This window comes from Melospiza georgiana, chromosome 3, assembly GCF_028018845.1.
Source record: "Melospiza georgiana isolate bMelGeo1 chromosome 3, bMelGeo1.pri, whole genome shotgun sequence".
NCBI lineage: Eukaryota > Metazoa > Chordata > Aves > Passeriformes > Passerellidae > Melospiza > Melospiza georgiana.
Window position 1 is genome coordinate 45,331,644 of NC_080432.1, and position 26,983 is coordinate 45,358,626.

The 26,983-nt window shown below is 40.1% G+C and overlaps 2 protein-coding genes across 10 annotated transcripts in view; one reads left to right on the forward strand and one right to left on the reverse strand.

The window, feature by feature from the left end:
• Positions 1–22,506, reverse strand: part of CEP170 (centrosomal protein 170) — a 94,383-nt gene extending 71,877 nt beyond the window's left edge. For all 8 annotated transcript variants that reach the window (XM_058019524.1, XM_058019523.1, XM_058019527.1 and 5 more), the window contains exon 1: positions 22,328–22,506. The gene's annotated coding sequence lies outside the window, so the exon portion shown is untranslated. The remainder of the gene's footprint in view (positions 1–22,327) is intronic.
• Positions 22,507–23,087: 581 nt separating this feature from the next.
• The window catches only part of SDCCAG8 (SHH signaling and ciliogenesis regulator SDCCAG8), a 104,551-nt gene continuing 100,655 nt past the window's right edge, over positions 23,088–26,983 (forward strand). For both annotated transcript variants that reach the window (XR_009114306.1, XM_058021471.1), the window contains exon 1: positions 23,088–23,154. Coding sequence is in view for 1 of the 2 variants with exons in the window: in XM_058021471.1 (XP_057877454.1) it covers positions 23,088–23,154 (67 nt within the window). In the remaining variant the exon portion in view is untranslated. The remainder of the gene's footprint in view (positions 23,155–26,983) is intronic.

The window sequence follows — 26,983 nt, forward strand, 5'->3', positions numbered from 1 at the left end:
ACAACACATTCAAGTGAAACCTATGTCCACTTAATGTTATCTGACTCAACAGAAGTAATACAGCATCTCTAACATATTTTATTCCTAGAAACTAAAAAGACTAAAATTAAATCTACAATAATTACTTGCTGAAACAAAATTTAAAGTGATATAGCTACTAAATACATGTTTCAACAATTAAAGTGGATTATTCAGCACCTTTGAAGGAAATTAATATTTGTATTTTCAATTTAATCTAGTTTAAAATGACAAGACAAACTGGGTCAATCAAATTACACTTTTCAGTTCCCTTTAAGAGAGGAAAAGGAAGTATCACAAACAGCCAACCTACATTCCAGCTTTTAACAAGTAAATTAACTGGATGTTTGACAGCAAGCATGCTGTTCAGTATCAGAGCTCCTCATTCTGTTTATATTTTACTACCTTCTAAAATATCCCATCTGTTTATTCTAATTACATTTGCACCATTTGGCCTTCCTGCTCTAATTTGCAATTCATACAAAAGTCTCAAGATTATATAGAAAAAATTTGAAAATTGGAAAAATTTCTAAGTAAAAACTATGTTGTAGTTTACACAGGTAGACTGACTGTAAAAGAGGAAAACTATTTTTATTTATAAAACAGACAAGTAGGTCAGCAACTAGAGCTAGGGAAAAATAAACCAACACTCCAAACTTCCTACAAATAATAAAGCCTGACAACAAACAGATTAAATTAAGCTATGTGAAATAATTTTTAAAAATGCATTACACAAAGCAATCACTGCCACACAGCTTGGCAGCACATTTGTAGTTAAAAGTCCATCAGCAGTTCTATCGAACTTAATAACGTTGTTCTTTTGAAACAGTTGCTGTCTCAACTGCAAGAAACCATCAACCTAGATACATATTTTATTTTTAAGTATTCTTTAGAATAAACCAATGCCTTTGATCAGAGCTATGCTGCAATCTGCAAAGCACAACTGGCTGAAAAGAGGATCCAGTAGCAACAGTTGCTTAATATCAGAACAAAAAAAGTGCATCAAAAATTTGATATGGAACTGCACACTTATTAGTCATGTGGACAATATGTGGACAGTTACATTGCACCCCAAAAAGTTCATGAAAGCCTGCAATGTTTTGAATAAACTGCTGTCTCAAGTACTCTGGCTACAGTGTTCTGAACAATACATGGATGAAAGACACTTTACTGTCTTTTCTATAGAAAACTAAATTACAGTATGACAGATGCAAAATCATCACAAGAAGTGTCTCTTTACAGAGTGTAAATTTAGGTCATGATAACTCCTGCAATGAAATGTTATGGTTACACAGGGTTCAAAAAGCAATTCTTTTCTTTCATGAATGCTTATCAGCAATCCTGTTACATGCACTGACACCACTTACAGCTCAGGAAGTGCATGCACTGTGCATTTTTAGGGGCTGGGAAGATGCTCTAGTCAGGTTTCACTGTCCTACTCCAAAACCTCTTTTCCTTTCTTTCTGCATGACAGGACATTGTCCCAGATGGACCTGTCCTACTACAGTACAGACTATACTTTCCAGATGCAGTGTTTACAAAAAATACTTCTACCCTAGAAAAAAATAATTTTAAATGTTTTATTGAAGCATTTGGTTTTACTAGTATTTCCTAAAATGACAGCATTGTGTTGTAGTCTTTAACCAAACTAGCAAACATTTCCTCAAGACTTGATCATTCAAAGCCTCATTCCTGATGCCCGCAAGTCAGTGGCTGAGACATCTATGGCAGCTGCAAAATATTTCCTTGTCTGCAGAAGAAACAGCATTTTATGGTGCAGGACTACAACTTTCAAAAGGCAGTAACCAGCATGTAGGAATAACCATGTGGGTAACAAGCCATTTAAAACAGATGATGCAGCAACAGAGAAATCGTCTGCATCATCCCTGTAAATATACTTCACTCCTAAGAACTAAGATACTGCAGCCAAAAGATGGGTGTAACCAATTTCAAATGTCTAAACAGACATTGCCAAGATTAGTTTTGATACACCCACATTATTGCAAATAAAACTCCTTAATAATCTCAAATTTGAACATTTACAGCCTATGTTTTTGTACTTGCCTGTAACCGAAAAGAGCTCAAACTAAAGTTAGTGAACATTGAGACAACAATCCTACAGAGAAACAAAAAGCTACGTTTAAAATTTAAATTAAACCTAATATATGTCTGAAATTCGAACTTTTAAGCACTGTAGTCCTCTACATAAAGACTGAAAATAGTGTAATTTTAATGGCATACAATTATCCTATTACTGTACAACAAATTCCACTTATGAATATTTTAAAACAACATTAAAAAAAGCCCTGCACCAAGCTGAGACACAGTACTGAGAGAGACATAAGCCCATTGCTGCCCATTATTTGCCCTTATAAGTTCCTGTTTCCAGCTGCTAAAGTATTTGTTAAAATTAAGTTTACCTTCTCAGCTGTCTTAATTAAGTATTAAAATTGAGTTTACCTTTACAACTGCCTAGGAAATTCAGGCAAATTTCTGAAGAAATGTCTGAAATATTTCTAAAACAATGTTAGAGTAGAATATTCTATGTCAATTTAAGAAAATATTAGCTGTAACTCATCTATGTAAATTGGCATTGAAATGTGGCAGAAGGCCTGAGTATCAGTTTGTACCTTGTATTATTGCTCTTGTACAGATCCATCCAAATGGACAAAGACAAGCAAGAGGCTTTTGAAAACCTTCCTCGTGTATATTCATTCAACAAGGACAGAGATAAATTCTCTCAACACATCTGTCTATACAGAGGTAGTTAAATAAATTTGTGGAGCATGCTGTTTTAGTATTACAGTGCCAGTTACAACAAAAATAAGGCACCTTTTTCACAGTACTTTCAACTCATCCTGTGTTGAAACAAACAGGAGGGAGAGAACCACAGGTGAGAACCACACAAGGACAAGACACTTGAACCAGACCTAGACAGATTTTGGAATCAGGACTCAAGAAAGGTAAATGTCAGAAATAAGCCATGACAAGGGACAAATCAGAAATGAGAGCAGTGATGGAGCCAGTAATGGCTGGAGAAGACCTGAAGTTGAAGCTGGTAACCAAATCACAAAGAAATGCGGTCAGCAAACAACACTCACTGGAAAAGTACCTCCCATGTCTCCTTTATGGACTATTCAATGTAATAAAACAGACCAGTGCCAACAGTTCTAATTTTGACTGAAATGGACAAGTGTATGCCAAAGAAATAAAACACCTAACTGAAGGTAACTTCAACCCTGAGAAGATTATTTTATCCATATAATCAATATTCAAAAGTAATCTATGAAGATAATTGATTTAAACCTAGGAAGCTCTAAGTGGTAAACAGCACAGTAATATTGTCTACTGTGCCAAACCCTCTGAAGTGGGATAGTGTGACACACCAAGTGTTCCATGGGCGATCATAATTAACCTACTTACATACATGCATTAGAAAACAACCTTTAACTACAGCACAGCACATTTTAATCAGGACTCTGCCGTACTCAGGTTAAAACAAAGAGCTTAACAGTCAGTTAATCAGTGTTCTTTTTCCTTTCCTCATCATTTGATTAGCCTGTGCCTTATTTACTGCACATCACTAAAAACCCTTCCTGCATTATTAACTTCCTCCTGACTTCATCTGCCATGCTCAACACCACCACATGAGAAATTCATTAACACTTACAGTAAAACCTGCACAAGTAGCTGCAGAGAGGGTTTCATGTAAATGGGAAACTGTAGAGAGCTTTTTTTAACACTGAAATATCTTAGTCTTGAATATTTAAGTTCCAAACCCATCAGCAATTCATTTTAAAGTACCTAGTTTCACAAAATATACTGGTATTCAAATGGTTTCATTTATTTCTGTTAGATCTCTGAATGCCTAATTCTTTAGCAAAGTAAGCCTAAAGCCACACATAGAATGGCTAGAAAATTAAGACCACTTTTCCAAAGGAAAAGGAAGGGCTCATCTGCCATCAAAGAACTATAAAAACAAGAAAATAAGTCATGCTCTAGGATGGCTTCTAAGCATTTAGTCATGAAACTCATGAAACTATCCTTGGTGCTTTCGTAATTCTCTGCTGCCTTCACTGCTCACGTTGCTGGCATCCCAGAAAGGGAGAGAGGGCTGCACAGACAACAGCCTCCTGACTGAAACTATTCTCACCAGTTCCTACGGCCAGTACACCAAGGGGTTTTGTTAGCAAAGAGGGTATCTTGTGCAGGAAAAAACTCAACATAAAAGCAAACCCAAACAAAAAAAAAATATAAAATAGGAAAGTTGCAGGACTGAAGAACCTTCCGTTAAGAGCTGGAATTCAATCTACAGAAGCCTCTGTCATGCCACAGTAGTGTGTAATGTTGCTCCTCAAAACCTTTAAATAAATAAATACCCATCTAAATTTAAATGGCTTAGGCTAATGAACTATAAAAATATTTTTTCAAGTATTTATGACCTTTTGCGCACTCAAGCATAATTCACAAATGCTAGTCATAAAGGCTAATCAAAATATTCCTTTAAAAGGCTGTTAAATAAAAGGCAAAGGAAGCACAAATTAGGTAATTTATGATTTAAACCACTGAAATTCTTCATCAAAATGAGAAGATGAGCTCACATACTTAGGAAAAATGACCTAAAATTCCTAGGTTTTCAGAAATTGAACAAACTAGTATTATTATTTTCAAATTTTCCACTGACTGGAAAATTCACCTGAACACATCCCTTTAGAAACATGCAAATGCTACGTACAGCTCTGAACATAAAGGTGATGCCATTCTCACTGATATAAAGAAATATTGATATTAGTTATAAAGTTCATTAAAATTCTGTTAAATTACTGGACAAGAGTGGAACTGGATTGAAAGCATACAAATAGGTAAGTAAAGTGGAAGAAAACAGGTAACTCAAGTGAAAGAAAAGGGACTTATCCATTCTATTTAACTTCCCATCTCAAATGGGGAACAGGACTGTGCTTAGGATAACTGCCCTTATCACTAAACCAAAACATCTCATAAAAAGATGTTGTCTTCTCTCCTAAAATTACGAAGATGTAACTGACAGGGCTTGGAATGATACCCTTGAGTATTCTGCTTCTGGAGTGTTTGACCTGTTCCACCTCAGATCAAATATCCACAATTTGTCCACAATTTCTTGAAAACAGATGAAAAAATCATACTGAAACCTTACACTATGTCAAAAAGATGTCATTTCCAGTATGGACTGAAAGATATAGCCACGACAAAATTTTACAGCACAAAAGAAATACTGAGAGCAAAGAAACCTTCTTAACCACTACTCTGCAATACATTCTTTTTTACCTTCTTTGCCCTCCATGCTTTCAGTCTTGTGGTTGATGGTCTTCTACAGAGAGATGGAGGAGGAAAGAAGGCAAAAGAAAAATATGTAAATCTCCTTGAATCTTATGTCTGAAAAATCCCCAGAACTTTTGTTTATAGACAGAGAACATCTGCTACATCCACTACTATAAAAAAAAAAAAAGGTTTTTCTAAAAGCTATTTTAAACTTAAGAAGGAAAAAAAAATAGACATAACTAACATATAAAAAAAAAGGCAAGAATCAGGACATCAAGTTCAGTCATGCCTTCACTTCTTTAACTAGTACAATCCTACATAGGTAGATATTACCTATACTGCCTACCATAAAAGACTAAAACAAGAGCAACAGGAGGAGACAAGCTGAACCTAGCACAGATAGGCCACAGACTCTTCAGCAGCATTTGAGGGAAGAAACTTCCTAATATTTTAATTCCAAAAAAAGGCCTTCCAGCTGTGAATATCACTAAGCATAAAGAGAAATTTTCCTGCTTCATTCAAGGAGTCTGAGATCTCTACAGAAGGGACTCACATACTCTTCTTGCCCTACACGTCACCCCATGCATCTGATGGAAAATGGACAAGAAAGCAGCTCAGGAGGCTGTTGCCCTTTGGCAGGCAGCAAATCTGTGCTGTAACACTGCTGCAGCTCTGGAACTGCACAAGCATCCTCTCCTCTGGTCCGGGTCAGAATTAGATCCATGTCTATTTTACCACTGTGACACACAGGAAGGGTTGTCAGAACAGCAACTGAAATAGATTTCTTTTTCTGCCAACAGTGCAGCTGCAGCCAAAGTTGCTTTGGGGTTTTGATTTTGAGGGACAATGACTTAAAGATCTTATCCTACTCTCTTTCTTATATAATAATGACAAAAAAAAAAAAAGAATCCTAAGATCATGCCCTTTGCTATTACACAAGATGGCTATCAGCCATTTGAGTGTCACAGAATGCAAAAAGACCTGTCCAGTAACAATTACCTGCTGCTAATATTTCATGTGGGTACCAGTGATAAAGCCAGGAGCAACCAGAGGAGTACCAAGGATTACAGAGCAGTGATAAAGCACTCTGGAACACAGGCAGTTTCCACATCAACCTTCCCAGTTAAAGGGAACAGTTGGAAAGGGCCAACTGAATCTGGATAATCAATAAATGGTTACAGGACTGTGCCACATACAGAGGTTTGGCTTCTTAGACCATGGGGCTGACTTTGAAAAACCTGGTCTGCTGGAGCACTGCTGGGGTTTATCTATCAGAGAAAGGGAAGAGTAGCTTTGGACACAGGTTTGCCAAGCTTGTGAAGAGGCCCTTGAACTACAGTTGCCAGGAAGGCATCAGAGAAATGTGGTAGGATGGCTTCTGTGACTGGAGTGCTGGAATGGAAAGACAGAGAGTCTCTAGGAATGATAGGCAAGGCAAAAAGGAAGGGATATCACCCTCCATATCAGTAACCAGCATGGAGCTCCACCACCTGGGGATGCATGAGGAGCTGACTGAGAGCTTATGGATCAGGTGTCCATTATAGTGGGTGTAACCTGTAAGACTGAGCAGATAAGGTGCCCTTGATGGACAGACAGGAGTGTGAGGAGTGTCCTCACATTCACAAATCCAGGTCCTCATGGAGGACTTCAACCATCCCAGTATCTGTTGGAGGCATAACACGGCAGGGTTCCTGGAACGCACTGATCACAACTTCATTCTGCAAGTGCTAGAGGAGCCAACAAAGAGGGGCTGGTGCACCTTGCTCTCACCAACAACGAGAGGCTGGTGGGGAATATGAAGCTCAAGGACAGCCTTGGCTCCATAGAAGAGTTTAAGACCCTTAGGGCAGCAAAGAGGGTGGACAGAAAGCTCGCTGCCCTAAGGACTTCAGGAAAGCAGACTTTGGCCTCTTCAGGGATCTTCAGTCTCTTTCTTACAGTAGAATATAGCCCTGAAGAGAAGAAGGGTTCAAGAAGCTCATCAATATTCAAGGATCACATCCTCTAAGTTCAGAAGTCATGCATCCCAATAGAGATGAAGTTGGGCAGATTTGCCAGGAGACCTGCATAGATGAAAAGCAGCTTCTGGACAAACCCAAACTCACTCAGAAAAGAAGTCTACAGAGGACTGAAGCAAGAATAAGGAGCTTGGCAGAAAAACCATATGAACAGCCACGGATCAGGCAAGGAAAGCTAGTTCCCTAATGGAATAATCTGGCCAGTGATGCCAAGCACAACAAGAAAAATTTCTTTGGAGAAAAGAGTGACCTAGTTACCTGGGATATGGAGAAGGCTGAGGCACTCAACCACTTTTTTGCTCTTCACCAGTAAAAGCTCCAGTCACATCACCCATGTCACAAAAGACAAAGGCAGGGACTGGGAGAATGAGAAACCATCCACTGTAAGAGATGAGGGTCAAGACCACCTAAAGAACCTGAAAGTGCACAAGTCAATTGAATCTGATGAAAGACATGCAAGTCCAGAGGGAACTGGCAGGTGAAGTGGCTAAGTCACTACCCCCAAAAGAAAAATAAATTATGAAGCTGTTAAGGGGGAAAAGAAACAACATACCACAATCCCTAGTAGAAACTAAGAGATCAAATGGCATTAGGAACAGCAGACTGAAATGAAGTCCTACACCAATTCGACAAAAAAATAAAATACTGGGTTATCTTTATAGAGAATACTGGTAAACAAGCAAATCCTTAGCCTGATTAGAAAACTTTGCTTAGGACTGGTATTGTACATGAATACAGTCTTACACAACAATCACAAGCCTTTTTATACATACATTGTTCTTATAGTACTGAGAAGTACCTGAAGATTGAATTTTTCCTTTTAATTATCCTATCTAAACACTAAAACTTACTCTCTTATTGGCCACTATGATTAAGATGTTAAAAATTATCCTGTTTTATTCTTTGATACCAGACAATAATGACATTTTGCATTTATTACAGAAACAGCTAATTTTGCATTCCTAATCTTTACAATCATTAACAAAAAATCATTTCTTGTGAATGTACTTCTCTGCAGCCTCCCCACACTGAACAGCAATACCTTCCAAAACCTGCTATCAATAAACAGCTAAAATAAATGCTAATAACTGCTTATAAGAGTACTTTAATTTATGTTCAAACAAACGAGTGTTCATTTTTTGTCTACCACTCTCATTCACATTAAGGAATTTCATAAAAGAAATTATTTTAAAAATTCCCTATTTCACGTGGTAAAAAGAGGTCATCTCTGGAGAGACTGACATACCAAGTATGCTAATTTAAAAAGGCTGATAAATAGCCTTTAGAAACTATTGTGGCAAGCCAGCCAAAGAAATCATAACCAAATCATCTTTGAGAAAAAGCTCCCTTTGATGAAAGCTACAGAAATCCTTCCTTTCCCTCTATTCCACATCAGACTACACTATTGCTAAGATTACCAAATAGGAAAATAAATAAATAAACAAACACAAATCAGGCATGGCACTCAGGCAGAATGCAATCTTAAAAGAAGCAGTCAAGTCCTCCTCTTCCACTTCCTATTCAGAGTGCCTTCAAGTGATTTTGTAGGCTGTGTGTGATGAGGTGGTTTTATTTGCACTGGCCAAGTACTGACCACAGCCCTGAGCACTGAAAAAAACTGAAAAAAACAAATAGCATCTTGCAAATAAAACTGGACCTCTTAACCTCCCAAGGGTGGTGATTTCACTTTCCCCAAAATTGTGAAATATATGGGGTTTAGCTTGTGACTCAAGATACTTAGTAAGATTAAATTACATTCAAGGCAATGCAATTTTTTTCTTCCTTCATACTAAGAATTATTTATTTTGAGCATAAAGATAAGTTTAATTTCCAAAGAAAAGCATGTATTAAAGTAGTTTTAATATCTACCTTTCTCCTTTCAATTCCCATTTACATCTTGACATAATGCATGAGTACACAGAACTTGAAAGTGGAAGTGATGGAGGACAATTCTTCATATCAAAGTTACCAATTTCCACATCCTTTCATAGCAATACAAACACATAACTTAAAAAGACATTCAATTATTATTCTCCTGTACATCTCCACTGTAACATGAAAAACATTCATCATGTTCCACACAAAATAGTTGATACATTCTATCCTCTCCCTTTTGGAATGCTTTGGAGCCTTTTACAATTACCCTCGACAGCCAAGTCCACAGATGGATTTTTCTTGGAAATACACTGTGTTGTTTGTTCCAAGATCAGTAACACAAGCCCTACATTAAAAAAAAAAAAGAAAAAAAAAAGTTGGATGAACTTATTTTACAAAGCAAGCAAAAGCTCAGACTTTAGCCTTAAAGTTGCAAGAGATGTTTGCTCTAGGCAATCTTCACTGTCTGAAGAGAGGCACTGTGTGTGCATGCACAAAGCATAAAAATAATTCTGTGCCATAATTATGTTGCGCTACATGGGTACTCTGTAAAGTAATTAACATCAGGACAAGCTTAAAATCAAAATTATTTAAAACTTAGCATGGTAACTGATGCAAAGAGATCGGATTATTTTTCAGTATTTTACAGTATCAGACAAAAATATTAGACTTCATTTTTAGAATTAATCTTTTTCTGATGGGAAGTCCTCTTCCTGGAGATTCATATAAAAACTGAGTAGAACAAGGCTTAAAATGCCTTATATTTAATTTATTTGTTTGGTTCTTCAACCAGAAGTCAAATAGTCCAAAAGAAATCTAATCTCGCAGTCCGGAATATGGCATTTCTTTTATGTATGTCCTGCCGTCTCTCTTGTTCCCATGAAATGAAACTGAAAGGTACCAAATGTAACAAACACTTTCTCAATGTACGATCACATAAAAACAGCTGTCAAAATGACAGTATTAGAACTTCAGCAAGACAGAAAGCAGGGTAAGACATTTGCACAAATGCTAAGAATACCTGTGGTTTTAATGATCCATTCTACCTATTGCAAAGATTTTAAAATGTAAATGGCTTCCCCACAGAGAAGCTATTCTACATCTGCTTGTGGTGCCTACTCACTCCTTTCCTGTGTGCAGCCAACAAACAGGAATGTAGCTACTAGCACAGTAAGTCTTAATTCTATTTCTTCTACTATTTCTTATTTACTAAATATCATTAAACAGTTAAAAGTGAATTATTAAAATAAACTTTCAGAATTAACAGATAAAATGCATATAGAGCTCAACATTTTCATGCAAGAACTTGTTTGAGCAGGTAGATTACAACCCACCAACTAAATCACAATCAGGAGTCCTCACTGCTAGGTAAGCAGACTACTTTCATGTGGACTTTATAAGCCTGTCTAACAACTGGGCATTTAAACTTGATTCAGTACACTAGCATATATTTTGGAAAATGCTACAATTAAAATCTGATTCATTTCAGAATACTTGGAGACCACTGGAAAGTGCTTTTATTAGTATCATACTACAAATATTTTTAAAAGCTATTAAATGAATGTGTGTCTTTCAATGGAGAGAAATCTGGAGGAATCTATGGGAGGAAATCTATATAGATTTATTCTCCATTGTAAGTAAGTTCAGTAACTTTTCACCTTAAGAAAAAAAAAAAAAGAGAGAGATGTGAAAGGGAAGGCTAAATGGGAAGAACTCCAAACTGCACATACTTCTCCAAGCATCACACCAAACAAGAGGAAGTGGTTCTGCAACCCCATCCACAAAAAGAGATCAAGTCATGCTTCTTGTCTTTTCATTTGCACTTTAGTGAACAAGTTTGAAGGCTTGGACTTTTCTTAGTTTAAGAACTACCCACAATTATATAGAAGTTACTAATTTTAAGTCTCCAACAAAAAGATTATACTTTAAACTCTGTTAAGCTCAGCTGCTTTGTTAAGCAAGACTGACCATGCTGCTGCAGTAGAGAAATAATCTTCCGGTTAATCAAAAATATTTTACAACATTTTAAGATGGAACTAAATATAGACAACAGCATAAGAAGTTGATTAAGACAGACCATAAGAAGTTGATTAAGACAGACCATGATGAGTTCCATTGTTAAAGGCTGTAACAATTCACGTCCTGTATTCTTTAAATTATTCTATGTTTCACAGAATCTTGGAAGGGGTAAGGTTGGAAGGACTTAGAGTGGGTCACCTGGTCAAACCTCCCTGTTCCATCAGGTTCATCCTTGAGCACAGGGCACAGGATTGTGTCAGACAGTTCTTGAGCACCTCCAGTGATGGAGACTCCATAACCTTTCCACAGTGAAGAAGTTCTTCCTCATGTTCAGACTGAAGTTCCTGTGCATCAGGTTTTTTTAAAAATGTATTCTTTTTCTACCACACAGTTAGCAATTAGAACTCTCACTGAAACCATTTTTAGTTATCTGAGGAAGTAAGGCTTAAACAAACATTTTGTTTCCACCAATTGCTCCTCCCAAAAGCAAGCTTTAGAGAGCTGGAGATTTCAGAGTTACAAAGCTCCATTCTCAGGAAAATGGAGAGCTGAGCAGAACAAGTTCAAAAGAACAAGTCTGTTGTCCCACTAGAAACACTGTGCTAGAAGTTCAACAATTCCCAGCTCCTTACAGCCTGCTGGCTGACCTGTGCTCACATGGCTCCTTTGTGCTCTCACTGCCTTTGAAGGGCATTTGCCACTCAAGTTATTTTCCCCACAGAACACTGTGGGGAATAGAACAAGTTGTATTCCCCAAGAGTGAGCAAGAGTGAGCCCATGTACATGTTGAGATTCAGTACAGTTTGGGATACAGGACACATCCCTAAGAAACCAGACATTACTCGTTCTCCTGCATATATTTTTCTATTTTATCATAATAGGATTGCTTTGCTTCAAATCAAAGGCAAAGAGCTTTCCAATGATGCCAGAATTTCAGAAGTGGGGTTTCTTTTCCCTTTAGCCTTGACTGCACAAGCCATGTACTACTGCACACTAGAGGGAGGGAGAGAAAAAAATTCAAACATTCCCTGTACTTGGTTCCCAAGATGAGCAGGTTAAGGGCCATCCCATCCAGGCTCACAAGCATTTTTAACAAAATGAGTGCATTGCAAGATAAACACACAGACACCATAATGGATTAAAGAGAGGCTTCATTAATAATGGTCCAACTGTGTCCATCAATACATCCACAGAAGTTGAACTATACAGTTAGAAAATAGCTGGTCTAGAATACACCAGTAACTAACAACTTGCAATCTTTTGCAGACAGAAAGGCAGCTGAAAAAATAAAAGAATACTGAATAATCATGACAAAACAATTAGTCTTTATTATCTCATTTTCATTCTAAGTAGTTAAAAAACCCTCTATGAACAACAGAGCTCCAAAGACTGATTTTTATTCAAAATTTATCCTCCACTTCCAAGTGCTTTTCAGTTATTTTTGCAGATTTGGTTAGAGAGAAAGAAAACACATTTTCAGATTCTGCACAACTTTTAATATTTGGTAAAATTCTAGTGTATGCAGAATTTATGACAGGGAAGCAGCCTGTGCCTAAGTTTTACTAGCTGAAACAGGGAAGGTAGCTTAATTAAATTTAAAGATATAAATACAGGAACAGTATGTGATGTGAAATTTATAGTGTAGCACTTCTTCCTTATTAGCAGCTCCTCTATACACACTTGTATTGCAGCAAATCTCAAGGAGCATACTTTGTGTGAAGTACCTTGTGTTCCCTGCATCTGCCATGGAATAGCAGTTACTATGCAAAATTAATATATACTATCTAATTAATATATACTGAGAACACTAATACTCAGATTAAGATACCCTGTCATGAGTTGCTTCCATGTCCAGAACTTCACAGTATTGACTTATTTTCAAATCCTAGTGTTGAAGATTCAGTGGACAGGCAAAGGGGCACTTTTAAGCCTGACCAAACTAATGCTGAAGTGAAGAAGCTGTAGTTCCACATTAGCTCATGCCATTTCTCTGCTGCCAGGATCCCAGCCCTCTCACCCCACCCCAACCACAAAGTCAGGACTTCTCCCTTCACCACAGCTGCAGGCCACACGTGCCTGTGCAGCTGAGCTGGGCTGTTTCAATGTTCAGCTCGCCACACAGTAACTCTTGTGCTCTTCTCCCCTCCCATGAACAAATGAATGGTGACCAGAAGCTGCACACCGGGGCAGGACCAAAGCAAAAGGGACGAGGCTGTGCAGGTGAGAGTGGCAGAAAAGGGGAGAACAGGGCAGGACCAGGACAGCCAGTAGCAAGCTCTGCTGAGGCTGCTATGAGAACACAAGGCAATTCCACCAAATCCCCCTAAGCCTCACAGGACTTATTCTATTTAGACAAATCTGTAGGAATTGTAAGGACTATTAATACAGAATCACAGAATGGCTTGGGTGGGAAGGGACCTCAAAGATCATCAAGCTCCAAACCCCCTGCCATGGGCAGGGCACATTCCACAAGACTCGGTTGCTCAGGGCCCCACCTTGCCTTGAACACCTCCAGGGATGGGACATCCACCACTTCCTTGGGCAACCTGGTCCAGTGCTTTCTATTCAAATATAAAGTAGCTTTTAATATTTATCCATTAGAGATTAAAACTATATACTTTGTTAAATGTTTCAGTGTGTAATTTTATTATTTTTTCACTTGCTCAACCATATTTTATATGACACCCAATGATCAAATCCTTAGTCTCTCATCTCATGTTGGTCTTCTAAATCTGTTTTCGTCATCCCTAATGTGAATAAGTATCATGAATAGAAAGGAAGAATTCCTATGGAAATAACTATATATATAAAACAATACATGGACATTATTGAATAATTTTTTTAAGATCAATGGCATTGTCCCTCAAAAACCACAAAAGATAAAAATAGCAAGGCTTAATGCTTTTCTTGGTTTTGCAATAAAACTGTACAAAGGAAAAGAATCCAAGAATGCAAGGATCTTAACCTCTTTAAACTAGTATTGTCCCACAATGCTGTTTGAATTAATTTCATTTACCATGCAAAAAATAGCAGTATGTTTGATAATATTCATACTTTTAAATTAAATTAAAGGTTTCCATTTGCCTAAACTGGACAACAAATAACTCATGACTTCCTGATTCAGTTGTCTTGATGGTTCAGCCTTTATTTTTACTGCCACATTTCAAAGGACTTTATTATATGCTATAGTCTGTCCAGACTTCTAAAGGAATTCATCTTGTTGGATATTCAAGTAAATACCCAGCTATATTAGCCAAACCAATTGAAAATGGTTATTGTGTGGGTATATAAACGAGGTAAGTAAAATTTAAGACCAAAAGCAACATCAAAAACTCTGGCAGAAAGAAATTTCTCACTTCTGAATACACTAGAACTCAAGCCCTGATGAATAAAAAAAAAACCTTTAAAACACTTAACTACATGCAGGTACTGAAAGGTGATTGAAAGGCTACATAACTTAGTTCCTTGTTCTGTCACAAACAGTGACCTCCTCAAAGCCAGTAACCAGGCAGCATTTTGAAACAAGCCCCGTGCAATGACAATCCTCCAAGAGTTCAATACAAACCAGACTCTGGAGTATCAGTCTGCCCTAAGGGGGAAGGTGACTGTTGCTATTTGCAGCTTCAACAACACAACACTTAACACACTTAACTTTGACAGCTGAAGTTGCCAATAAAGTGTGCTAAAGAAAATGCACTCAGGCCACAAAAATGGAGAAAAGCAAAATGTGTTTGCATCCAGTATGCAAGACAATTATGTGTTATTTATATGTTTCAAATACTAGAGAAAGTAGTATTTAGTTCAGGAAAATGGAAAAAGAAAACATTGGTTAATGACAAGCAATAAACTTCTTACAGCAAGCTAAAGAATATAATGCAACAGAATTATATGGGGCTCTGTGTTGCTGTGTAAAAACAGATCCTGCCATCCACAGATGTAACCTGCAGCACCTGAAGAGCCACTGACTGCAGTAAGACCGGGACAGACAGAAACTTACCCATGCTCAAGGAAGCCAAAAATAAAATTCAGAATGAGAAAAAGAGCCAAAAAAAACCCCACAGGGTATAAAGATTTGGCATCAAGTGGCAAACTATGATTACAGAAACAATGATACATTTTCTGCAATGGCTACCTTATTTCAAGTATTGTTATTGTCAAACTTTAAAAAGAATTTTAAAAAAGTTTGTGACCATATCTGGGCCTTCAAGTGATTGACTCAATTTATATCCAAGCTTAAGTTCAACCTGACTTTTTTGTGCAAACGTATTCTTCCATTGCTTATTATTAGTGTTCTTTTCTGCTAGTTTTGTTTTGGTTTTGGGTAATGTTCTTCTTTGAAATATTTATTCTTTTCCATAATACTCCTACTGACTATATCCTACTGACTAATTTCAGTTCTATGCCAGCAACATTATCTTTCTTACTGTTCTCCAACTATGACAAAAAATGAAGAGAACAAAGCCACACGGTACTATCTACAGAAGAAAAAAAAAAACCAAAAAAACAACAAAAAAAACCCCAAAAAATAAAGCATGTTCATCAGAAGCCTCATTGCAGCTCTCCACAGAACAACTGGAGACATTTCTCTTCATCAGGAATCTGTTTTCACATGAAAAACACTCATATGCTTCCAATATTCATTTCAGACCTTGAGGAATTCATGCCTCTCGGACATGCCACGTAATGTGGCATCTGTGGGACTGACAGTGGGCATGCAATTGCACCTCTCAGAGCACTCAGCAACAGTTGGGCACGGGATTCCTTGTAATATATTAGGACTGGAGCTTGTCTAAAAAGAGATCACAAGGTGAATTTAAAAGCTGATTAAGATTTGATTCATTAAAAACATGCCACAGAATTTGTGATCAAAATGCCAGAAGCTGAAACTAAAAACACTTACCTAAACAAAGAGGCAGGAATTATGGCATACTTAGAACTAATTAATTTCACTAAGGCTGTTCAAGATTCAAGTCTACAATGACTTCATCAAAATAAAGGCTCTACTCAATTATCACCAATCTGGCCCAATAAAATAATCAGCATGATGTTTAAATGACTATGAGAGCATGATGACTGCACAACACTTAGAATAAAAACAGTTTTTGAAAAAGACCTTTTATTATGTTTATCAATAAGAACTGTAAAAGTAAAACAAACACACAATGATCACCAAAGCCAGTATATCTGTAACATGAAAAAAATATACAGGTTCCATAATTCTTACGTCAATAAGTTAATATTGTTCTTCAAAACTCTTTGCTAATGCAAAAGCTAACAAGTTCTGGGTTCCCAGTGGCTCCTTAAAGGCTTCCTGATTAATTTCTGCTTAAAATTAAAAAAAAAAATATTTGTAATAGCCAGTGTCACAGTCAACTTAAAACTAAAATTCAAGCTGAGCTTTTGACTCATGAATCACCTCAAAGAGTCATTCCTACAAGAAGGAATGACTTATTCACCCTTATTTCACCCGACTATACCCCCTGAAAACCAAGTACAACAAAAAGAAAACATGACCACTTAAAGAAAGAGGACATGAATGATCAGAAGAGTAATCATCATTATTCTCAAAAAACTGGGACAGCTTTTTTGCAGTAAAACAAATTGTAGAAAACCAAGACTTTAATTATTTAATTAAGCTGATATATTGCTGAACATGAATAAAAAATTAGGTCATTTTTACTGAATTGCCTATTCAAGACTCAATTGAAGAAATGAAGACCAAGTGGAAGGAACAATCCTTAACAGAACCTACACCTTATCCAAAAGTTTGAAGGAGAAAATAGATGGGAGGCTAGCAATGCCTCAGCAGAAAGCAAGAAATATTGCTTGCATTCTTTTCAACTCTCCTTTGGCACCAGGTTATACCTATTCTTGGAGAAAAGATAATGGGTACAAATCAGAACAAAAGTCCATCTATGTGGCCATTTTAAGGAAGATTCCAAAGGGGAAAAAAAGAGAAGTAAAGCTACAATATTACCCTTTAAGTGTTTTTGGGTTAGTAAATGACATTGTGAAGTTAAGTAGAATTATTCCTGACATCAAGACTCCTGTGATGATCTGGTTCCATAGGGCTAAATAATCAGCTAGGTTACAGGGTAGGGAGGAGAGAAGGTAGGATTAATGAAAGCAGGAAGTACGTTCATGAGAAAACTGAAAAGGTATCGTGACACTCTTAACTTCCTGCATTTTTCTTCCTAATTCTGAAGTGCAATCCACTTTGAGAAGACAAATAAGACAATACTGAAAAGGCTTTGGTTTTGAACACAGAATAGAATGCATATTTAGATGGGCAAATATTTGCAAATGAATAGAAAGATCATCAACAAAATTATTTGGGCATGTAATTTTGAGGGAAAAGTTGCAAGTACATCTGATTAAATGCACTGGGTGTATTACTACTTTCAGACCATAATGACTTGCTAATGGATTGATTACAAGTTTTTCGTATGCCACAGCTGAAGACTAACTAAATACCCTGTGCACAAAGAAACATCTTGGAAATGCCAGGGAGTGGCACCACTTCTGTTATTATATCTCTGAAAAGCTCAATAATTGCAGTTCTTCCTGGAAAGAAATAAAATGAGCAGAACCAGAATTTTGTTTGGAATGAAGTACAAAATGAGATCTGGAAAATGCACCACACAGACTGCAGAAGACTCAGCTATTTGTCAAGGACAATACCCTCTTAAGTTTCAATGACTAGATCAGAATATAAAACATTTCAGTTCAAGAGAATGGAAACAAGTAATATAGGAGTCTATTAGAACACCAAACCTTGCAATAAAAGAAGCAAAACCAACCAAAGGAGCAAGACAGGAAGGGAGCTGCAGTTGTTGGATCTGAGTCAGCCCACTAGACCCACCAGGGGGTGATGCCGAAGCTCTGAAAAGCACCTAGCTAAGGAAAAGTCTATTTTTTCACTAACAGTTTATCAGAGGAGAAAAAGAGAAGGAGAAACAAAGCTGGGCTTTGCTGGGCTCACATGTGAAAAATTTATCACATTCTATTCAAGGAATAAAAATAAAAACTATGTTTTAATCTCTGTTTTGAATTTAAAAACTTACTCTTTCTCAAAACCACTTCCTACTAGAACCATCCTACAATTCACAAAACCCACATACTTCAAAACTAGTAAATAGAAGAGATAAAACTATGAAAATACTTGAAAATTTACATCCCTAAATTCCATAAAGAAGAAGATACCAACATTAGCCTGGACCAAAAATCCTGCTTATCCTAGTACAAAGGCCACAATGCTTAACAGAACTACTCGTCCTTCCTTTTTTTACATTTACTTTACAGAGAAAGTTTTTTTTCTTCCAGAGATAGGTTCTGAATGTTTAGTCTGTGGCTGTGGACATTTTACATATCAAGGACCCCAAATAAAGAGTATCAGAACAAACCCAGTATCTTATTTTTTTGTTTTCTTGGGTTAATACATAACCCACCTCCTGTCTGACCACAGCAGCCTTTAATGGTGCAGGGGACAGCCATACAGGACAGTAAAGCAGATTAAATCTATCTTTGCTACTGGAAAAATGAGTATTCCCCTCTCCCTGGCTTGACACTGCTGACCCCGTTCTGTGTACTTGCTCTGGCACTCAGCTGACCACACAATAAGATAATTCAATTTGCTAATCCAAGGGAGGAAGGAGAAAAAAAAGAGCAAAACAAAAAGAAAAGAAATAGCGTTCTCCTGGGTTAGTGGAGTGAATTAACTTCTCATGTACTTTGTAAACTACCAGAGTCACTGCAACAAAGCAGTGCAGCCATGCTGTACCAAACCCAAAGAGAAGGGAGTGACTGGGGATACTCCACACAGAGCCATTACGATAGGAGAACAACTAGTCAGTCTCTTTAACATCCACCCCACTCCCTTACTTCTCCCCCACAATCTAGGAGCCAGCAGAACACACCTTAATTTCAGCGATGCAGCACTGAACACATTCCCAAACACAGGTCTCTCCACCTGAAATCTAATTACATCAGCAATCTACTAAAATATGATTGTGGCTTTTATTTAAAACCTCTAGGACAAGCTGGTTTTGACATATGAAAAAAAATTATATACATACCAATTTAAAATATAAGGGTTTTTTGAAGGTCAAACACAATTTTAACAAAAAAGATCACTCTACCCACAAATGCACCTGTAGAACAAAAACGGCCTCCCAGCTTTTTGATGGTAGGGTCAGAGAAACTGAACCACAGAACAGAAATAGGCATTTACAATTTATTTTTGTATTCTTTTGAATGTATAACTGTACAACAGACATACATGAAGTTGTTTAAGCAATTCTCTTCCCACCCTTATTTGCATGCATTCTGTTACAGTTTAAGTCACCTCATCACACACTACTTTTCCCCATGACACCTGCCCCATTGAATGCCCTAGCTGGACTGTGATCCAGGGAAACATCAGCACTGAGCACTGAAGGAAGCTGCTCTCAGTAGAACAGTCCCTCGAAAACGCATGGATACACACACGGATCAATACTAGAACGAAGACACGCAGGCCTTTGGTGAGAGCATTACAAACCTACAGACAATGGAAGGCTCCCACAGGCTCAATCAGCACAGGGAAAATGTGCATTTTAGAGGAGATACACACATCCAAGCCCAGCTCCCAGCCAGCAGACTTGAAGCTCCATCCCTCAGTCACAAACAACTTCCTTTTCTCAAATTGCAGTCTCTTGGTCACAACAGAATCCATTTTTACTGCATTATGCATATTCTTCAAACAGGGGGAAGTGCCATTGTGTTCCTTTACAACCTCACAAGTGCTAGAAGTAGAGAGAATTTACTTCTAGAAAATCTCCTGTATGCCATATCTCCTATATTCCATATCTGATGCCTCAGTTCAGAATTTTCTAAAGGAAAACCAGAATTTCACAGCTTTTCTTTGCTTTCTAGCTAAAGTAAAAACAATCTGTTGTGCCTCAGTTCCATTCTGCCTGCAAAGCTAAGAAAAGCAGTGCTAACATGGAAACTGTCCTGAATCAAGGAGATACTACGGTATCAATATACATTAAATACCTTCTCCCTGCAATGCCAAGAACTGGACATGGTACTGCAAAATCCATTTCTGCAACTTCTCATGCCTTGGGTTTCGTTCCAGGTATTTAACGAAGTTTCCAAGCTCTCACCTACAATCAACATAAGACTTTTCCAGTCCATTTTCATAAGCTGGAGTTTTTCTGGCTTGTATGTTATCATCAGACTTTTTAAGAAATTTTGCTTGTCAAGTCCATCACAGCAGATGAAACTCAATACAGAAATAAACCATTGTTTTTTTCAAAATTCAGATTAGATATGGGAAATAGTCATATGTCAAATCCACTCCCCAAACAATGCACTGTCATGCCAAAGTTTGGTAACAACTTAGAAGGCTTCTCTTCAAAAGAATTAAAGAAAGCATTTTAATCTGATCCATTCCAAATAACTTCAAGATTCTTGAGATTTTGACAAAATTCCTTGTATCCCCAGCTGCACTACTCTCTTTATTCAGCCAGCCTTCCCAACCTCCATCAGACAAAGGGGAAAAAAAAAAAAGTCAACAAGAACAGAACATTTACATGAAGGTGAAAAAGTATTTGAAAAAGTGTTTTAAATACTGTTAATCAAAGAATGAAGTGAGATTCTTTGCAGTGTTTATGTTTAACTTTTTCCTCGTTAAATAAAGTTGAAAGTTGAGGAGCTTCCATATCAGCAGAGTTTAGCAAGACAGACTTCTCAGCATCTGGACATAAAGTAATTCCTAGAGGAAATTAATCATAGGAAATCACAGCATATGTAATCATGTCTCCTCCGTTCAGTTTACAAAAACTGTCCCATCCCACATATCATTTTGCAGACGCAAGCCTAGGGCCAAGAGCTAGAACAGGCTTTATTCTTTCAAAGTACTTAAATATTTTATGAGTACCTTTGCTTTCACAGGGAAGAAAATAATTTCCTCCAAGTGCAGATCAGTGGATGCTATCTAATCTCCTGTCACAATAACGCAATCCTTATGTACACACAACTCATCAGCATACCATCTACATCTCTTTTTTTTTTTTTTTTTTTTTTTTCCATCAAGCCGCGAGCACTGATGGGCTAATTGCCGGCTTGCGCTGGAAAGGCGCTCAGCACAGGGCGGCCGGCGGGGCTGGAAGGCAGCGCTCGCCGTGCCCGCCCGGCTCCCGGCTCCCGGCCCCGCTGCCCCGGGGCGCGCCCCCGCCCCGCTCCGCCCCTCCCGCCCGCTCCCTCCGCCCGACGCCGCTTTCTGCTCGAGAATCGCCATCGGGTTTTTGTTAGCGCAGTAACCCGTTCGTCCCCGCGGCGGGCGCACAAAGTGGGCCCGGCTGCTCCTCGCCGCCGGGGACAAAAACCCTGATTTCATGTTTTTCCCGGGAAGCGCCTGGAAAAAGGAAAAGCTCACGCCTTCGGTAGGATATTTTGGGAAGCAGCGGACCTGACTCGTCGGCTGGAAATACGCAATACGAGAAAAGGCGAAACCCGCAGATTTTCTCCATCACCCTTTCACAGAAGACATTATTTTGAGAAGATGGGGGGAAACGCCGCATCCCAGTCGAAGGGCGTCACTGATTTTTAAATCTGGAGAAACATGCTGCCTCCAGCCCCGGGGCAGGCAGTGAAAGAAGGTCACCCAAAAAAAAAATTAAACCTCTGGAAACGTCTCCGCAGGAACCGCGGAAATCCGCCCGCGGGAGGGGAGGCTGCGCAGCCCCGGGGGTGGGTGTGCCGGGGGTGCCCCGCGGGCGCGAAGGGGCAGGGAGACGCGGGCAGCGAAATCCAGCAGCACCGAATGCCAGATGCGGGATGCCCCCCGGCACCGGCGATCGCCCGGCGCTGGCGAGGGGAAAGGGAGGCGGGGGCGCGGAGTCAGCTCCGGGCCCGGCGGGGACGGGGGAGGGGGAGCGGGCTGTGCCCACACCGTGCTGCTTCCCCCTCCGCCGGCCGCAGCCCGCGCGGGTCCCGGCGGGCGGGCACCTCCGGACACAATAGGCACCGGGCGGACCGCGGCCCCTCTCCCCGCCACGGCTCCCGCCCGACCCGCAGCCCAGGGCGGCGGCGGCAGCAGCATCATCCTCACTCACCCCTCCGAGGAGGCTCGCGCGCCGGGGAGGGGCCGTCGCTAGCGGGTGCTCAGCGGGCCGGCATCCCGCGGGATGCGGGAGCGAGGGCGGAGCGCTCGGTGTCCCTCTGGCAACGGCCCCGGCGTTATTCCCTGCACATAGCGGCGGCTAACGGCACCGCGGCACCGCGCCGCACTGCGCACGCGCTGGGGCCCGGCGGCGGCGGGGCCGCGTGCGCCTGCGCCGCCCGCAGACAATAGCGCTCCCCGAGCTGCGGGCGCTCCCCGCGCGGGCGATGGCGGGAGGTAAACGGTGCTTCCCGCTCCGATCCGCCCCGGCCGTGGCGGGACCGGCGCTGAGCCCGTCGCAGGCCCGAGGGCGTAGGCGGACGGGCTGTGCTGTGCGCAGGCGCGACTGCGGCCGCGATCCACAACAAAGGGGAGACGGGTTGTGGCGACCACCCTTTCCCGGTTGCCGGGGGTGGGCGGTGGGCGGGGACTCTGTCTCCGGCGGCGCGGTGCATGCCGGGACTTGTAGTCCCGGCGGCGGCATTCCCGCCATCGGGAAGCGCGACGGATTCCTGGCGTGGCTAGTCTCAGCTGCGGCGGCCGACGGCAACGGTCGGCCACCAGGAGCCGGAGAGATCCCCGCAGGTGGCTCCTCCGAGAGCCCAAGGCGGGAAGGTAGAACGGGCGGAACTACCATCCCCCAGCCTCGCCGCGGGGAGCCCCCGGTGCCGGCGCGCAGCGCCGGCTGCTCCCCGGCGGCCAGCGGCGTCCCGATGCGGGAGCCCCGCGGGGAGCGCGCCCTGGAGGAGTCCCTGGAGCGGTACCAGAGGCGCCTCCGAGGTGAGCGGCACGGGCGCGGGGTGAGGGCGCCCGGGCGTGTGGCTGCCCCCGCCCCGCGGAGCTCCCCGGCCGGGCTGGGACGGGCGCGCAGCAGGGAAGTTGTGCCGGGCTGTCCCTGCAGCCGATGGCGGGCGCCGTTCTCGCCGTGACACGCTCGCGTCTGACCGTAACGCGGCTCGGGCAGGACCGCTCCGGGGGCGGTGCTGGTTCGTGTGAGGGTTTTGGCCATCCTTGAAGCGTCGGATTCTAGTCGTGGTAAAGATGAGGGTACAAATGGATTCTGATGCGCGCGGTTGTTTCCCGTGTCAGCGAGTGGTTTCATACGTGCCGCTTTGTCCCACAAGCGCGGTGTATAGCCCGACAGAGAGCTCCTGAACCTGTCACCGTGACACCTGGGCTTGCCTGCCTTCAGACTGTCACTGACTGGGCAAGGTAAATGTCCGAATTCGGAAGAAAGCCAGCGGATAGTTTGTGAGTATGCGAACCTGCCGGTGCGAAAAGTTGTGTTCCGAGCACAGCACCCCCACACGGCCTGTTGGGATGTTTCCTGTGCCATGGGAAACAACGTTGCCAAAAAAAGAAAGAAACAAGAATAAAACAATGGAAACATTTTCAAATAGCTACTTGATACTCGATTCTCAGCAAATATTTTTTACTTCCTTTTCGAAGCAGCGTCAGTTCGTTACATTAGCGATAGATTTCTTTTGTTCCGAGACAGAACTTTGAGGAATGATTTGTGTTTACTTTTCCTGTAGATGAAATGGGCATGGTAATGCTACCTGACACTTGCAGGTAACAGTCATTGCAGAACAGTTAGGCTGACAAATATCAGGGCTGTTTAACTGTGTGTGAGACTGTTAGAGCTGACCATATCTAATGGATACATTGGATGCATGTATTCCCTTCATACAACTTATTTTCATTTTATCTTTTTCTGACTGGATCCTCTTACACTGGATCTGTTATATTTGTTAAATAATTTCATAACCTGAATTTCTGGTGAGCCTTTCCCCTTTACAATTTTGGAAACAAGAATTTTCTTTTCATACAATGCCAAGGTAGTTTTGATTTCATATATCTGGGGGCGCCTCTCACGAAGAAATAAATATGATGATGCACAAACAACCCCAATACAGGGGCAATATAACCTAAATTTCATTGTGTTTCTCAAAGAACCTCTTTTTTTTTTTTCTCTCAGTGATGTACAATTTTTAACTCCTTTGAGCTGTAAAGCATTTCCCACATCATTACTACAAGTGTTAGGAATTTACTGTAGGACAAATAGGTCATCATTACTCTCAAAGTTGTCAAATCTAATGCTATACCTATTTCTCTTATATTGTTATACAGCTTGAGATTTTTCTCCCCATTGGGATGACCCTGTCATCCAGGTTCTGCAATTTTATGTGGCATGCTTTGGGCATTATTTAATGTTTTTGAAATACAGCATTCTTAACCTGCCTGTAATGCTTAACATTATCTTGAGGCAGGCTGAGCTCATGGCAACAGGTTTTCTCCACCCATGCTGGACACCAGAAGAATCACTTTACAGCCTTACTCAGTTTGATGGAAAGGTGTTTAAGTTCTCAAAGAGCAACTGATTACTTCAGTGAAGTGTCCTTTGTTGCAAAATGAAATGCCTCAGCAGACAGGGAGCCTGAGTGTTCCGTAAACTGAGTCTGGTGGCCAGAGGGCAGAAAGCTGGATCAAAAAAACCTGATTAAGACCTAACTGGTCTTAGAGCTCGACAGAGGCTTTGATGAATAACAGAGGTTCTATAATGTAGCTTTTCCTGACTTTGTATAATGGAAGTCTTTAATGCTATGTGTAGTACTAAGTTAAGAGTATGGTATTTGTACAGTTGGGATTATTAGGTTACTGTGTAAACTTTATATAATTGAGACAATTTCAAATGTACCTTAAAAACTTTAGGAGATAATATTTCTAATAAGAAGTTCTCAAGGGAGTAGAAATATTTTGTAAATGAGAATAAGTGGTGAGCTGCTGTATTCATATTAATAACTGAAAATTGACAGGCATAATGTGAATATCCAATGGGCCTTCTACTACACCACTGCCAAGAGCAGAGTGTGATGCCTTCCTGTGACTTTCCCTTGTTATGCTAACAACAGTACGTTGAGAAGACTATTTAGAGTCCAGTTCTTTGTTTTGAGCATATTTCTGGTTTCTTGAACAGAGAACTATCAGCTCATATTTTTATGCTGAGTTTTCTGACTCTTCAGTAAAGAGCACTGGCTCGCTGTTGGACCTGAGACAGTGAAAGAGCAGGAGCAAAGGAGGGGCAAACAATCCTTTTTAGGATTGTTACTGAGCCTGATACACTTGTCTACCTCAAGTCTGTCTTAGGATATTGTGGAAAATACATTCTGTATTCCACTGCATTGCTGAGTGCAGTGTCCTACATAATTTCAGAGAATGGAGATGAAACCCTAAGAGAAACAGATGACAAGATAAGATTTTTCTGAATAAAGTTTCATTTTATGGCTGTTTTATGTGGTTCCAAAAATAAAACAGGAGAGATGGGAAGTCAAAGCCATCTTAGGAGAAGTGAGTATGTGGCCCAGTTTCCATCACTACAAGTTAGCTGTCACACTGAAGCAGCTTAGAATTACATTCTTAATTTTTTTTTTGCTTAAGCCTTTTATTTTTATTTGGCAGGTGTTTCTGTTTATATTCTTCTGAATATAAAATGTTTTTTTAAAGGTGGGGAATCTGCCACAAGGAACTTGGCAATGAGGTTTTCACATGTGAGGGTTTCTAGAACTTAGGCAAATACTTAATGCTCTGCAGAAAGGGCTGGTATAGGAACTTGTGAAAATGACTGCTGCAGCTGTGCTTTTAAAGATGATAACCTGGTAAAAGTTATGCTGAAAATTACCTATTTCTCATAAAAAAAGGAGACCAAGAAACCAAATCAGAAGGATTTGATATTGTAGGACAGCTGAGCATTTCACACATCTTGGGATCTTTTGAGGCCTGACTAAGGAACAGCCTGGTATTGCTCGTTGCTGCATGTAAAATCCTAGCAGCACAGGTAGGGATAGACAGGACACTTTTAGTGTCAAAACTGCCATATACTATGTTACTTCCACAGTAGCATGCCTGTGTTTGGCAGCCAAGAAAGAAGAAGAGCTGGATGTCAGAATGGGAAGTAAAGTTCCAAGATGTGCTAAATACAAAAAACCCTATAACCAAATTCTCAGTTTCCGTATTTTTCAGCACTTACTTGACTGAAAAGATATATGGTATAATATTTTAGGTTTTTAGCTGTCAATTGAAGCAAATGTTGATCTTATTTTGGACAGGAAAGTTTTCTTTAAGTGTCTATAATCTTTCTGCTTTCACTAGTGTGTCTAATTGTCTGTTTTGTCAGTTACTGTTTCACAAAAATTCTACAGGGTTTTTTTAAGACCTAAAGAATCAGTGTAATTCCTTCTCTATTTTTCTAAGGCTGTTTGCTGATTGGGAACCATGAGATATCCGCAAGTCATGCTGTTTGTTGAATTTATAGCCAGTAACTTCATGTTCTTGTAGGCATTATTAGAACCAGACTGTTAGGTTTGGGTGACAACTTCTTCATAGAGTTGCTATTTGTTTTCTTCAATTTATGCTGCTTAATGGTTCTACCAGCTGGAGTTATTTTCCATGTCTTTCAGGCAATTCTGTTGTTTTGGATGATTGATTCTTTTGCTCCTAGAGTATTTTCTATGGCATTTCCGAGTCCATGAATGAGGTAGCTTTGGTGCTTTCATTTAAAGGAGTACTCTTTAAAAAAAGAGCTCTGTGCTAGTGCTTGAGAAAACATCTC